Source organism: Solanum stenotomum, chromosome 8, assembly GCF_019186545.1.
Source record: "Solanum stenotomum isolate F172 chromosome 8, ASM1918654v1, whole genome shotgun sequence".
Taxonomy (NCBI): domain Eukaryota; kingdom Viridiplantae; phylum Streptophyta; class Magnoliopsida; order Solanales; family Solanaceae; genus Solanum; species Solanum stenotomum.
Genome location: NC_064289.1, coordinates 45,301,107 through 45,315,125, shown reverse-complemented (window position 1 = coordinate 45,315,125; position 14,019 = coordinate 45,301,107). Strand labels below are relative to the sequence as shown.

Below are 14,019 nucleotides of genomic sequence, written 5' to 3'. Positions count from 1 at the left end.
ACCCAAGACCATATAACAACACCACTCGTCCCTTGTAGGACTTTTAACATTGTACTGCGAGCAGAAGGCAACATTTGCACAACTTTCCAAACGAGTTGTAAGTTTTAAAGAGTGGCTTCAAAAAGAGCATATGCTGCAATTTTATGATAGTCATCTCTTAATATATCAATCAACCAGAATTGCTAATAGGGACATCACTAACTTTCTGCCATATTAGATGTAGTGAACTTGGCTTAAATCTACCATGGTGTTTAACAGATTTTCACACACGTCAACATTGAAGAGCTACTCAAAAACATAATTGTCAAGGCAAACAAACAGGGACATCACTAACTTTTTGCCATAATACATGTAAACTTTTTAAAACTATTGAACATCTAACTTCAATTATTCAAGTCCAAGGGTACCTGATACCATATTTTCCTACTACTAATAGCTGGGAAGAAATAAACATTCTCCACTGCAGAACTTGCTGTGTATTTACCTCTACTAACATCAGACCACAAGCCAAAGATGGTGTGCACGTTCAGGCATGTCTGCTATGCTAACTCATCTTCTTTGGACGGGTTTGTAAAGCACGACCGTAACATATTTTGAGCGAAAACGGTGTGTTACACCAAGTGCTACAACTGACCTCGGGACTTCTCCGTTCTCAATATACAGATGGTTTAGCACCGCGTTCTGTGGCAACGGGAGGGAGGTTGATTCATCTCTTGTTGCTGGGTGGTTTAGCAAGGTGTGATGCAAATGTGGCGGTACCATCGGTGGTTCCCTTCCTTCATCTAAATGCCCAGGATACACATTGTTGTAACTTGCATCGGGTGATCTTGGAACTTCAAAGCCCATGACAATGGGTTCATCCTGTGTGCATAACTTAGATTTAGGCTAAGTCAAAAACATGCCAGAGCTATTACCTATCAGTTACTACAAGAATTTATGACTTACATGATCTTCACCATATGGATGAGGGTGGTTCATGTTGCTTCAAAAACAAACAGCACGGTCTAGCTAATAAGATGAAAGTTTTGAGCAGATAAAATTTCCCAAGTTAACCTGAAAATAAAACATATCCTATTGTAAACAAGAAATAGAACCAATTTCGGGATTAGGCACTGCATGAAAAATCTCTTAGATGCGTATATTCCACTGGCGGGACAATTAGGACATGGCCATGACTCATAAGGGTCTTTATGAATCAATATACTATACTATCATAAGCTATTTGTTTGTCATCTCTCCAATTATTAAAGCAGGTATACATAGAAGTGCTAAATAGAATCCGTATTGCTCATAAGATAAACTCACCAAATGATAAATGATGTCTGCAACTCAGATCAAACATCATGATATTAACAATACAGATATCTTAAGCAGAACTGATGAGAAAAACAAATTTAAGTGAAATATAGTAGGAAAGGGTGGCCCAGTGGTTTGGGCTTGAAACTTCCATGTTGGGGGTCTCAAGTTCGAAACCCCTTGCCAGTGAAAGCAAGGGGTTTGCCTTTTGGGTCGAGCTCGTCGTACCGGGCTTGCCTAGTGCGGGTTACCTCTCCTATATTATTTGCGAGCTATTGCATAGGAGCGAGAGTTTTACCCTGTGCGCACCCAAAGGGTAGCGACTGCGGGTTTCCCTTGTCATAAAAAAAAATGTCAGATATACATACGTGAGATGGAAGACAATCGTCTATTCAGTGATAATTGCAATTTGAGAGGACAAAGTTCTGCGGGCTCAAGCTCCACGACACTGGATTACTCTCTAATCGAATAAGATCAAGTTAAGAACTAAATTAATTATGGATTAAAGACTAATAAGTTGATTTCTTTTTGAGAACACTATAATTTCATCGCCAAATCCAGGAACAAATATAAAATAACAAATTCAGGTAAGTTACAGATGTGGTTAAATGAAAACAGTAGAAGAAATGAATTTTAATAGCAAAAAGACAATGGAAAATGAGAATTTCTATTGAATGACATTAATAATTTGGATTACATTATCTTAAAGTAGACTTAGTTAAAATGTGTAGATATTTATTGAATCAGATAAATTGGAGCAAAATTATATTCCCTGTTACACTTTAAAAATTAGTTAATGCTAATAGCCTGTGCTGGACTAAGATGTTTCATCGAGCTTATTCCACTATATTTTTGTACACCAACTTATACTAAATAAAATATAGACCTCACAACAAGTTTGTTGAATCCAGAAATTATATAGACGATTAACACCCATTTGACCTCATTATTGAGATCGGCAATGGCACCATCTTTTGCCATAACATGGTGACATCTATTAATAGAATTAACTAAGTAGATCCTGGAAAACCAGACTCAAGCTTGACTCTCTGTTTAGGGGACTAATCCAAGCGTGACTGAGTTTCCAACCCTACACACTTAGCAGTGAGCTAAGTACCATCACTACCCATACTTTAGCAGGTTCGCTAACAATACTCTTCATAAAAACCATAACCGAACCATTTTCATTCCTCCTCACCGCTAAGCAAAAAGGTGGGCAACCATGTCAACATTGGAACAAATAGTGATCATTGAAGGAGTAATCTTACAATATGAAAGGAAACTACGCTTGCAAAAGGAATGGTAGGAACTTCTATCAGAGCATTAATTATGCATAGTCTCGTTAGGTTGAGGTTTTTCTGGCGGTTGGTATTAGTATATAATTAAAGCTACAGAATATTATTGTGAAACAAGTATGAGATATGGAACCTGAAATCTGAGTAGGAATCAGTAACAACCTAGAAAGAGATTCTCATTGGGTCCCTAGGGAGGTGGACTAGATCTTCGATATCATTTTTTGGAAGGCACTTTCACCCAGTCAAAGTAGATTATGTGTAGCTAGATTTATCCGGTACTTGTGTTGGTGAGAGGTTGCAGGTACCTAATAGAATAGCTGAGGTGTGCACAAGACAACTCAGACACCGTAGCTATCAAAAGAAACAAAAGGGTAGGGTAGGTGTAGTCGACCTCCAATTTCCAACATCCCTGCACTGAATAGGCACTTTTCCCTTTTAAATGGTCTTTCTTTAAGATATAGGGTAACTACAATGAAGAAAGTTAAACTTGACCTCCTTTCTCCAAAAGCACCATTCTCTAATCCTAAAAAGGAACTACTTCTATTGAAGAGACGAGTAGGTAACTGTTTCATGACCAGTATTGAGCACACCCTTTAGATCACAAAGATATAGGGGAGATCTATTAATATTCATATTTTCACAATTCTACATAAATGTAGAGGCAGTGCTCTATTTCATTAGCTATTTACATAGTCAGTGAGGACTAATTTTTTGGTTGCAACTGTTCAAAAACACCAGCAATCACTTGATTTTGGTGTTATATAAAAAATTACCTCATTAAGAAAATAGAAAATTTCCCACCAGTTTATCCCCCACCCAAAATCCAAACAAAACAAAACAACAGAATAGGCAGAGAAAGCTACCATCATCAATTTGTCATAATAAGTCATCAAAAGTAAGCATTACAGTGCACCTCGTTATTTAGGTATTAAGCCAAAGCTTCTTATCTCTTAATCGAAAAATCCATCCTGACCCAAGGTTTTGTTCACTCTAATATATCAACTTTGCTAACATACCGAGGGTCAAATCTTCAATACACTTGAAGAACATACCGGAAATCTCCTAAATTTCTTGTAAAATGCATAGGCGGTCATGGTCAAAGCTGCAAACTGCAAGTAAATTTGATTTGACATGTTGCGATGTATGGGTTCTAGTTGTACCTTCGCAAATAAATATATAATATTTTCTTTACTATACTCAAAAAGTGGACAAGGCACCTAGTCCAGATGGATTCACAATGGGGGTTTTTAGAGAATGTTGTGAAACACTCAGAGAAGACTTGATGCAAACAATTCACAAATTTCACCAAAATAAGTTCTTTGAGAAACATTTCGATGCTACTTTTATTGCTCTGATTCCAAGGAAAAATTATGCAGAAGAGTTAAAAGATTTCAGACCAATAAGCTTAATAGGTGGAGTTCACAAGATTAGAATCTAAAGTCATTACAGAGAGATTGAACACAGTAAGGGGAAAATTAGTTGATGCTCATCAAATGGCCTTTCTGAGGGGAAGACAGATTATGAAATGTTGTTCTGGCAAATGAGTTGGGGGATCTAGAACTAAATCTGATAAGCCAGGGGTTCTATGTGAGTTGGCTACTGAAAAACTCTATGACCATGTTAATTGGGGGTTTCTTTTGAAAATACTCAAGGATATCGGATTTGGTGATAAATGGGATTAAATGGATAAAGTTTTGCAATTCCAGTATTGAACTCTCTGCTTTGATGAATGGTAATCCTGTACGTTTCTTCCAATCTCAAAGGAGGCTTAGACAGGGTGACCCAATGTCACCTTTTCAATTTCTTTGAGCAATGAAGGGCCTAAATCAAATGACTAGGACAGCTAAGTCTAATGGCTGGATTAGAGGCTTTGGAGTCCTAACAGAAGTTGGTGTTGCTGGTGAAACTTCTCATTTGTTATATACAGATGATTCTCTTGTGTTTTGTGAAGCTGAAGTGGATCAGATCAGACACCTTAGGGAAATCTTGTCTATTTTTTAAGCTCTTTCTGGCTTAAGGGTTAACTGGAACAAAAGGTCTTTATATCAAGTAAACCAAGTAATAAATCTACAGAGTTTTGCAAAGAATCTAGGTTGTCAGGTGGGGACTCTTCCAACAAAGTACTTGGGGATACCTTTGGGGGCAAAGAGAAAATCAGTGGATAGCTGGAATGAGGTTATTGAGAGATGTGACAAGAAGCAGGCAAGGTGAAAAGCTCAATATTTATCCTTAGGGAGAAGATTGATACTAATTGACTCAGTATTGGATGCTCTTCCCAATTGTATGATAGTTGTCTTCCCAATTCCTAGGGGGGTAGAAAAGAAGTTAGACAAGCTAAGGAGTAACACGGAAAACAGAAGCATCAGTCAGTCCGGTGAAATGGGAAGTCCTAACTCTTAGCAAGAAGCAAGGTTGTAGGGGAATAAAGCTTCTGAAATTACACAATAAAAGTCTTTTACAAAAGTGGTTATGGAGGTTTTAAACAGAGATGACATTATGGAGACACTTTGTCGCACAGCAATATGGAATGAATAATGAGTTGATTACAAATGAAGCTCCCATGGTAGTATTGTCCGGAAAAACCATTAGGAATCAGTAGCGTGAATTCTGGGGAAGTGTGGAGATCAAGGTGGGTAATGGAAGAAACACAATTTGTTTTTTGATGACCGTGGTGTCCGGGCCGAAGAAACACTAAATTTTGGAGAGGACCACTCGATTAGACTAAATAGCTTAAAGTCCACCTTTCCTAATATATACTCAATTATCCTTCAAAACCATGGTAGATAAACCATATTTGGAATCAACATGGTTGAGATTTGATCTTCAAAGGAGCTTTAAATGATTGGGAAATTGAGGGTTTTACCTTTCTGCTACAGCAACTGACCACTTTTGGTGACACTACAAAGTTTCCAGAAAAGTTTAAATGAAGGTCAAATAGCAGATGGAAATTCACAATTAAGTCTGTACTGAAATTTGAATCATAGAACTCATCAAAATGTGCTCTGGTCCTGAAAGCTTATTTGGAGAGTCAAAATTTCAGTAAGGGTTTCTTGATTTGAGTGGTTGGTTGTCAGGAAAGCATGCCACTCAAGAAAAGTTACTGAGAAGAGGTCTTCAAATTTGTTCAATGCGCCTACTATGTGGTCAGGAAACTGTAACTAATGAGCACCATTTTCTACATTGTAAGACAACTATAAATTTGTGGCACGTGTTCTTTTGTATATTATGGATAAATTGAGCTATGTTCAGTTCCATAGTGAAACTTCTGAGCAGCCGGAGAAATGTGGCGAGAAGAAATAGTGAGGAGTACTGGTGGAAGATCACTCCTACTTGTATATGGTAGATAGTTGGAAAGAAAAGAACAAAAGACATTCTGAAGACACTACCAATCCCCTCCAGAAAATTAGGACAAATAATTTCCTCTATTTTAATTAGCATTCTTCACTTGGTAGATACCGCTTTCTTTGGATGACCAATAAATCTGTTCGGGCCAACCCTTATAGCATTCGAAACTCGGTAATAAAGGGGCACCCTCTACCCTTCCCAACTTATATACTAGGTTTAATTGGCATGACGCAGGACTCAAAACCATGACCTTAGTCACAAGTCCCTCACCCTTTGCCACTTCGACTAAACCCTTGGGTCAACTTGACAGTTACTTTTTGGTGCTTGTTCTAATTCAGAGGTTCAACAACAACATACCCAATGCAGTCCCACAAGTGGGGTCTGGGGAGGGTAAGATGTATGCAGACCTTACCCCTACCTTTGCGAGGTAGAGAGGTTGTTTCCGATAGACCCTCGACTTAAATTCAGAGGTTCAAAGATTATACTTATGAACACCCTTCGGGGTGGCCCAGTGGTTTGGGCTTGGGACTTCCATGTTGGAGGTCTCAAGTTCGAAACCCCTTGCCAGCGAAAGGAAGGGGTTTGTCTTCTGGGTCAAGCTCGTCACACCAGGCTTGCCTAGTGCGGGTTATCTCTCCTATGTGGTTTGCGAGCTATTGCATAGGAGTAGGGGTTTTACCCTATGCGCACCCAAAGGGTAGCGGCTGTGGGTTTTCCTTGTCATCAGAAAAAAAAAAAAAATTATACTTATGAACAGTATCAATTTGAAAGTGGACTACATCTGGGAAAAGCCAAAACAAACAATGGAAGTAAAGGAAAAGGAAGAAGGAAAAAAAGGGACACAAGGAGTAGCAACAAAAAGAATGACTAGTAGAAGACACCAACAAAAACAGCATACCTACTATTATCCCACAAGTGGGGTCTGGGGAGGGTTGTGTGTATGCTGACCTTACCCCTACTTTGTGAAAGTAGAGAGGTTGCTTCCAATTGACACAGTTCAACCAATTCACCTTACATGGAAGTGGATAGCTCAGCAAAAGCGTTGCTTACCAAACATCTTGAAATCTTTGATCTCCCGGAAAACCTCAGACTCCCCTCTAAATGACCACTAAGTTGTTTCCTCACTCACTATATCTTGAAGATAGATAATTTGCAGACAATGACCCATATTTATATTCAAGTAGCTACTGATGCACTCTATTCATGCAGAGTAATATGCGTACACGTCTCAGAGGCCACCGCTCATTAGACACATATTACCAATATTGACAACTGGTTTTGGAAGCATCCGGAAGCATGTGAACAACGTTCAAATCCAGACAATTCTAGTAACAACTATGTACTGTTATATTTGTTCTATTCTCCTTTCCACTTTAACCATTAAAATAAATTTATCTTTCGATTACAGACATATTTGGCCTAACTGCTATTTAGGACACATGTTCTCATTCCAGAAGTGTTTTAAGCAAATGGTAGTCTAACACCAAGCTAACTAGAATATGCATAACAGTGGGTAGCAACTTCACGCCAGCTTTAAGAAGTCCAGAAAGATTATGTGGACAAAGAGCTTTATTTGAATTAGAATCTGATTCAACCTAACCTCTGATGAAAATGATCTAGAATTAAATGCAAGATCCAAAGCCTCAACAAGAGAATTAACTTCACCTGTCCCCGATTAAGGAGGAGGATTGAGGTAGGTTGACGGAGTGAGAATACATTGTACGGTAAAAAGGGGGGATTCACATTACACATAGTTTAATGCTTAGGCCTTGCCGTCATATATGTTCCAAGATCTATGAGTCCGTACTACAACCAATAGAGGTAATAATACTGTTGCTTTCAAAATAAACTATTCTTTGCCATCTATCTTTAGCTCTAAATGGCATTTCCTACTCCTAAGAAGATAATTAAGAAAGAAGGGTCCATTGAAGGAAATTCATATTGATTACCTAATTTCAGCTACTTTCAAGGAACACACCGAAACTAGAGTCCAAGCTTTAGTCAGTAGGGGCCTACTTCTCTTTTCTAACCGCATCACTTGATTTGAGGGAAACCAAGCTAAGTGCCTAGAATATGAGAAATGTAGAAACACATGGAAGCTATCTACTTCGATCAACTGGCGAAAGATTTTCATAGAACGAAATTGTTGGTGCTTGATATAGTAAATATTTTGGTAGTGATTCTACTTTCCTCTGTAGGAACTTTAATAAATCCTCTAGAACATTTAATTTAATGGACGGGCTCATGGAGAGAAATGCTCCCTATATCAACCGGAACGAACAGAAATACATAGGATTTATATAGCAAACCCCAACTAACGAAGGATTAAAGGGTAGGTAATTGATTGAATTAACCATTTGTTCCCTAAAGAAATAAGAAACCTCATTGCAAGCTCATAAATTTCTCATAATTGAAAGCTCATAACTTTACACTAATGAAATTGTAGCTCCATCTACTCCATAAATGTTAAATATGTAAATTCAAGATTTCATGGTTTAGTTAACAGAAAATTATAAATTCGAAAAACCGAAAACATACCTAATTCAGCTGCAATGATCTAATAAACTTTCCCAGAAAGCCCTCGTCTTGAGAAAACAAATAATGGCAAGGAATAACAATCAAATGCTAAATGAATCCCAGCAGAACCAGAAAAGCATCTGCAAGAAAAACCCAACAAATTAAACTGTGAAGAACAACTATTTATACAAACTAAAACTTTGATTAACAAGCATAAATGAATCCAATCAAGAATTTTGTAAGAAGATAGGAGAAAAGGACCAATATTCACCTGAGATTGGGTAAAGTGGAAAAAAAACGCACAAAGATATCAAATAGCTATGGAGGAAAATGAAGGTGAATGTCAATTTGTTACTTAGAAAATTTCGCCGAACAATCAAAATTTCAAATGAATTATGTTTAAGGAAAGAATATGATTTCTCATTACTTCAAAAAATGGTTGTACTCTCAACAAATTAATAAAACCCTCTTCTTCTTTTTATTTTTTTTATATTCTTTTTTTTAAAAAAAGTGAGGTAGAAAAAGGGGAAATTGGTGAGGGGCTACTAAGTAACACCAATAATATTCTCCAATAAATTATGCAATGGGACACCTTTAATCCTCTAAATATTCAAATTTTTAAAGTTTGATCTAGAAATGTCTATAAGTAATAATAAGGACATTTATCAAACTATTAAAAGAGAATAATTTTGTTCAATTTTATATAATTTAAGATTTTTTTAATTTTTTCCTTATTTATTTTTAAGTTGGTGGATATGTTTTGTTTATCATATATGGGTAACATTAATGAGTGATTTATATGTCTTGATAAGTGTTTTAAAAGACATTTTTGGGGTGATCCTTGAGACGAAGTGTAGTAAAAATCCATAACAATAATTTGTGCTGGCAAAAGTGTTGTGAGACATAAGCCCCGTCAATTTGGACGCATGTTTACGTATATACGACGTGTTTTTATTTTGGAGTGTAAGCCCAAAAAACCTTTTCTAATTAAATTAGAATTGCCAAATATAAATTAATAAGAAAATCACAATTCAACTTGTCATTGAAATTTTAAATGTTAACAAACATAAAAATCTAAATATTTTGTTCTTAGCCTTAATTTTTATTGTTTCTCTTTGTCTTTCACCAGATAAAAAGGAAAAATGATCAACATGCAAATTACAAAGTAAAAATGTATCATTATTCATTATTTACTCTGATTTGATTCTTCTGATACAGTTTCTTCTACTTAATTTTTTTAAGAAGTTAGATTATTGTTTATAGATGAGTAATTCTGATTATTTATTTAGTGAAGTTAATTAACGTTTTAAGATAAAGCACTTCTATATACATTTACACTTATTTTATATAATTATTTATTTTTGAAATTTCTATATACATTTGCATTTATTTTATATTTTCTTCAAATTTCTCCGTAATTTAATATTTTATTATATTAATTTATAAAATATGAAAAATTAAAGATTCATCATACTTACGCTTCACCTCATACCAAGTTAAACGACTTGTCTCGCGCCCGTACCTTTTAAAATATTGATCTTGATTGGCTTGCAACAACAAATCAATAATGTTATGATTTGAGAGTGCAGATCTAACCTCTATATTAATTTCTCTAAAAGTTAATATGGCATATGTTGGACAAATTATGCACATATTTTGTCAAATATCTCTTCCTTCAGTAAGTAATTACTAAATTATCATACTGGATTAGACGTTGCAAATTTAGTATTTAATATCTACTTTCAATTACTGATTAGTGAAATATAAGAACCTAACTTGAAAATTTTGAATTGAATACCAAATGTCCATCCCTAGGAAAAATACAAAGATTGCACGATGTAATAGTCCAAATAAATCACTTATAATACAATTAACTTTATTGAGCCATCTAATACCCTTATTCATTTTTGAAGTAAATTCCCTCTGAGGAGCATTTTGCTCAATATTTTTGACACGTATTTTCCCATTTTATAAGCATCAAACAAAAAATAAACAACTTCCAACAGAAAAAAGGATTCTCTCCCAACAAATTTAAAATGATCTTTTCTATCAGACAAGCACAGAAAAAAATTCTAATTTAATCACCCTTAAATTTTGAAGAATCAGACACAAATCTTTATTAAGCTCAGATCATTGCAAGCAAAGGTAAATAAAATTCTGCCTTATTTTGCTTGTTTTGTAACTTCATCTATTTTTTTTTATTTATGAAGTATTGTTTTGTTAAATTTCAACTTTTATCCTTTTGTTTTTTCCAAAATCATGTTCCAATTTTTTAATTTTTTTTTTCTGGAGATGAATTGTCTTTGATTTGCTTTTCTATGGATAATGAATCTTACTATTCTTTTTATGTGGCCAAATCTAACTTTGGACAGGGAGTAACTACAACGCCTTTGAAAAGCTTGAGTAGGCTTTGGACGAAAAGGCATGATTTGAAATAAGAAGTATGATATAACTATGAGTATGTGTTACCTCTAATGATACCTTAATGGACCTTAGTAGAAGATGTTGAGTGTGTCCTATAATATTTCAAACCCTTAAATTTAGTTAAGCTATTTCATTTTATTATTTGTAATTTTTTACAAGTCAATAAAGGATTACTCATGCTAATAAACCCGTATGAGCCAAATCATCCATTTTTATCATAATTCTAATGAGTCACTAGATTACTAACTAATGGAAAGATAATATGAATATTATGATAAGTTGAATGAGTAAGAAGAAGGTAAATTAGACGAAATAATCAATAGTCTAGTTATAGACGTTCCGACTCAGACTGAGACTCAATCTCAATCTAGATATCTTCATTTACTTCTTGGGAAAGGTAGGATCAACATCTAAAATTACATATTTTTAGTGATAGCACGCCTTGATAATAATATGGATAGTGAAAGACTTTAAGCTTAGAAGTTAGAAAGACAGAAGGATTGATTCTTGAGAGAGAAGAAGACAAACTCGAATATTTGATAACTGAAACATTATTAAATAGTAAAATAAACAATATCAATTAAGAATAAAAAGAAAAGGAGGGATCAAAGAAATTGAAGCTATGGTTCTGTCACAATCCAAAAATGGACGTGATGACACTTATCTATTTTCACCAAGACAAGGCTGCCTCAAACCCAACGAAACGAAAGAAAAATGGAAAGATAAAGCAAGAGCGAGATAAGAGCGGAAAAACTTATTCTTTCTATTAACACCCCAAAACCTGGTTGTCACGTGTACAAGCCTCTAATATAAAGTACGGAAATGAAATAATTACATAGTATAAAGTCTTTGTTTCTCAAATAGAACAAATCATAATACAAAGGAAAAGAAGGTCCGTCGAGATGACAAGCAACTACCTCTCAATAGTCCTTTTACAAGCCTCGAAAAGTAGAAGAAGAAGGACGATCACACAGAAATGGGCTCGGACCCTACACAAGTGTAGAAGCAAGGGGTGAGTATCAAAACTACGTTACCCAACAAGCAACCTACTAAAAAGCAGCTAGCTAGAAATCGAATAGTCCTTTCATCCCAACCAGACCTCCTCAAACTACAACCTGCACAAAAATCAACCCTACATAACAATTATACTACACACAACTCATAAGGCTCAATAATCATAGTTCAACGGTCACAATTCAATAACCAACATGAATCAACTAAGTCAACCTCAATATCAAGTAGATAAATCACACACAACGAGTTCATCAATCGCAATTAACAAGCAAGTCACACATAATCATCAAAATGCATCAAATCACAATACTCAATCTCTCACCGAAAACATTTCTCATTGGCACAATGTCACTAGCCGGAACCATTTTTCTTTGAATTTTATATCAAATCACTAGCGGGAAATGACCTTGGCATCACAAACACTTACCAAAAATGACCTCAACATCATTGCACTTGCAAGCAATAACCTCGGCATCATAAACACTTGTCGAAAATGGCCTTAACATCATACCACCTGCCGGTAATGACCTCGGCAGCATAACTCTCACATGTCTCATCAACGCGTTCAACAATCAATGCACACAAGAAATATCACACCACATGGAAGAGACAACAATTCATACAATTCAAGTTCACATTCATGCTATCAAACATTTCATCAATCAATCAATAAGGGCCACAACGAGACAATTCACATCATCATGATCATCACATAGCCTTTTCATTTCAACCATTTTTATTCATTAAGATTTATCAAGTGGAAAATTAACCCTTCACCTCATCCTCATTACTCTCAATACACAAACAACGAAGGGAATACACGAATTCTACTAGAATATAAGGTTTAGGAGATCACTTGCCTCAATGCAATAAATTAATCACTCCAAGAGTTAAGTCTTCCCCTTCCGACAAATGTCCAAAGCCACACAATCTATAACAATCAATTATTCATAATAAATTTCCAAAAAAAATAATACCCATATCAATTTCCTTGAAAAATGAGCCAATCAACTCAAACCCCAATTCCAAAAACAAGGTTTGAATCCGAAACAACACTTGAAAAAATTATTCAAGGCCTTAGGAACTCATTGGTGAAAATCATTTCGAAAAAGGAGTCAAAATCAATTCTCAATCTCCATTTTAGTTTAGAAATTGAGTTCTTGAAAAATCTTGTCATTTACCAATCGAAATCTCAAATTTTGATGTTTAAATCCATAAATAATCAAAGTGAAATGAAGTTTTAGGATCATAAAAGCTTACCCAAATGATTTTTCACAAGAAATCCTTTCAAACAATTGCCTTCAAGGGTTTCCTAAGCTTAAAAATGGAAAATGAGACTTAAAACCCCGAAAATGGCAGGTCAAAACCCCCCTCTGATGTCGCTTTTGCAACCATGAGTTCACAAAAGAGAACCACGTGAAAGGCATGACCAATATTTAAAAATTTAAAGGCTTAAATAAGAAATGAAATGTGAATCATGAAATATGATCAAATACATTAACATGAAGGCTATAAGAAAAACTTTGAAGAAACGCAGTTATTTTGTGGGATATTAACTTTAACCGATAATAAGACCATGAGAGCTATATCATAAAATCAGGTATATCCCTCATACCGAAAGAAGGTGAATCTACTTGCCAAGGTAGAATATGTACATATCATCTTTTGCTAAGTGGATCCACTATCTAGGTCATTTAAGACAATCCTACGGGGGAATGTAGTTTGGGACTAGAAGTTGCTACTGGAGACTATCCTATATGAGGCTCCACCTCAAATCCCTCTCGGTGCTAAGTCAAAATCCCAATAGAATAGGAAAAAGTCAAATATCAATATAACATAGGAAAGACAATGATCAATACCAATCCACATCTTAAAGATCAAAACATAGAATAATTCCTTAAAATGCAATTCATGCATAGGTGAGAAAACATTTCACCTATGTGAATTCATATGTGAGAAATACTTTTCACAATCATGATCATATTCATATGTGAGAAAAACTTTCACAATACCATTGATACTTTCATAAAAACTACCCTATCATCATAAACATCATTTTCATAAGACATCCATAATTCTTCAAAATTCATAGTTCATGGGTTCATCAAAGGTTCGTAGTTGAAAATCA

At 35.2% G+C, this 14,019-nt stretch overlaps 1 protein-coding gene across 2 annotated transcripts; it reads right to left on the bottom strand.

The window, feature by feature from the left end:
- Window positions 1–298: 298 nt before the first annotated feature.
- LOC125875019 (SNF1-related protein kinase regulatory subunit beta-3) lies at window positions 299–8,913 on the bottom strand. Of its 2 annotated transcripts, none has more exons than XM_049556072.1 (4): window positions 8,725–8,913; window positions 8,475–8,593; window positions 946–1,053; window positions 299–873 (listed from the first exon to the last, which is right to left on the bottom strand). In XM_049556072.1, exons 3-4 carry the CDS (start codon window positions 976–978, stop codon window positions 550–552), a joined length of 357 nt encoding a protein of 118 aa, XP_049412029.1. In that variant the 5' UTR covers window positions 979–1,053; window positions 8,475–8,593; window positions 8,725–8,913; the 3' UTR covers window positions 299–549. The 2 variants fall into 2 exon arrangements, with proteins under 2 accessions (XP_049412029.1, XP_049412030.1); XM_049556073.1 differs by having other exon boundaries at window positions 299–861; window positions 8,725–8,912.
- Between the last annotated feature and the right edge of the window lie 5,106 nt (window positions 8,914–14,019).

Excerpts from the sequence above, each read along its gene's own strand:
- LOC125875019 (XM_049556072.1), bottom strand. The coding sequence starts at position 978 with ATGAACCACCCTCATCCATATGGTGAAGATCAT. Across the intron at positions 874-945 it reads ATCCATATGGTGAAGATCAT|TTATGCACACAGGATGAACC; the intron begins GTAAGTCATAAA and ends CCTAAATCTAAG.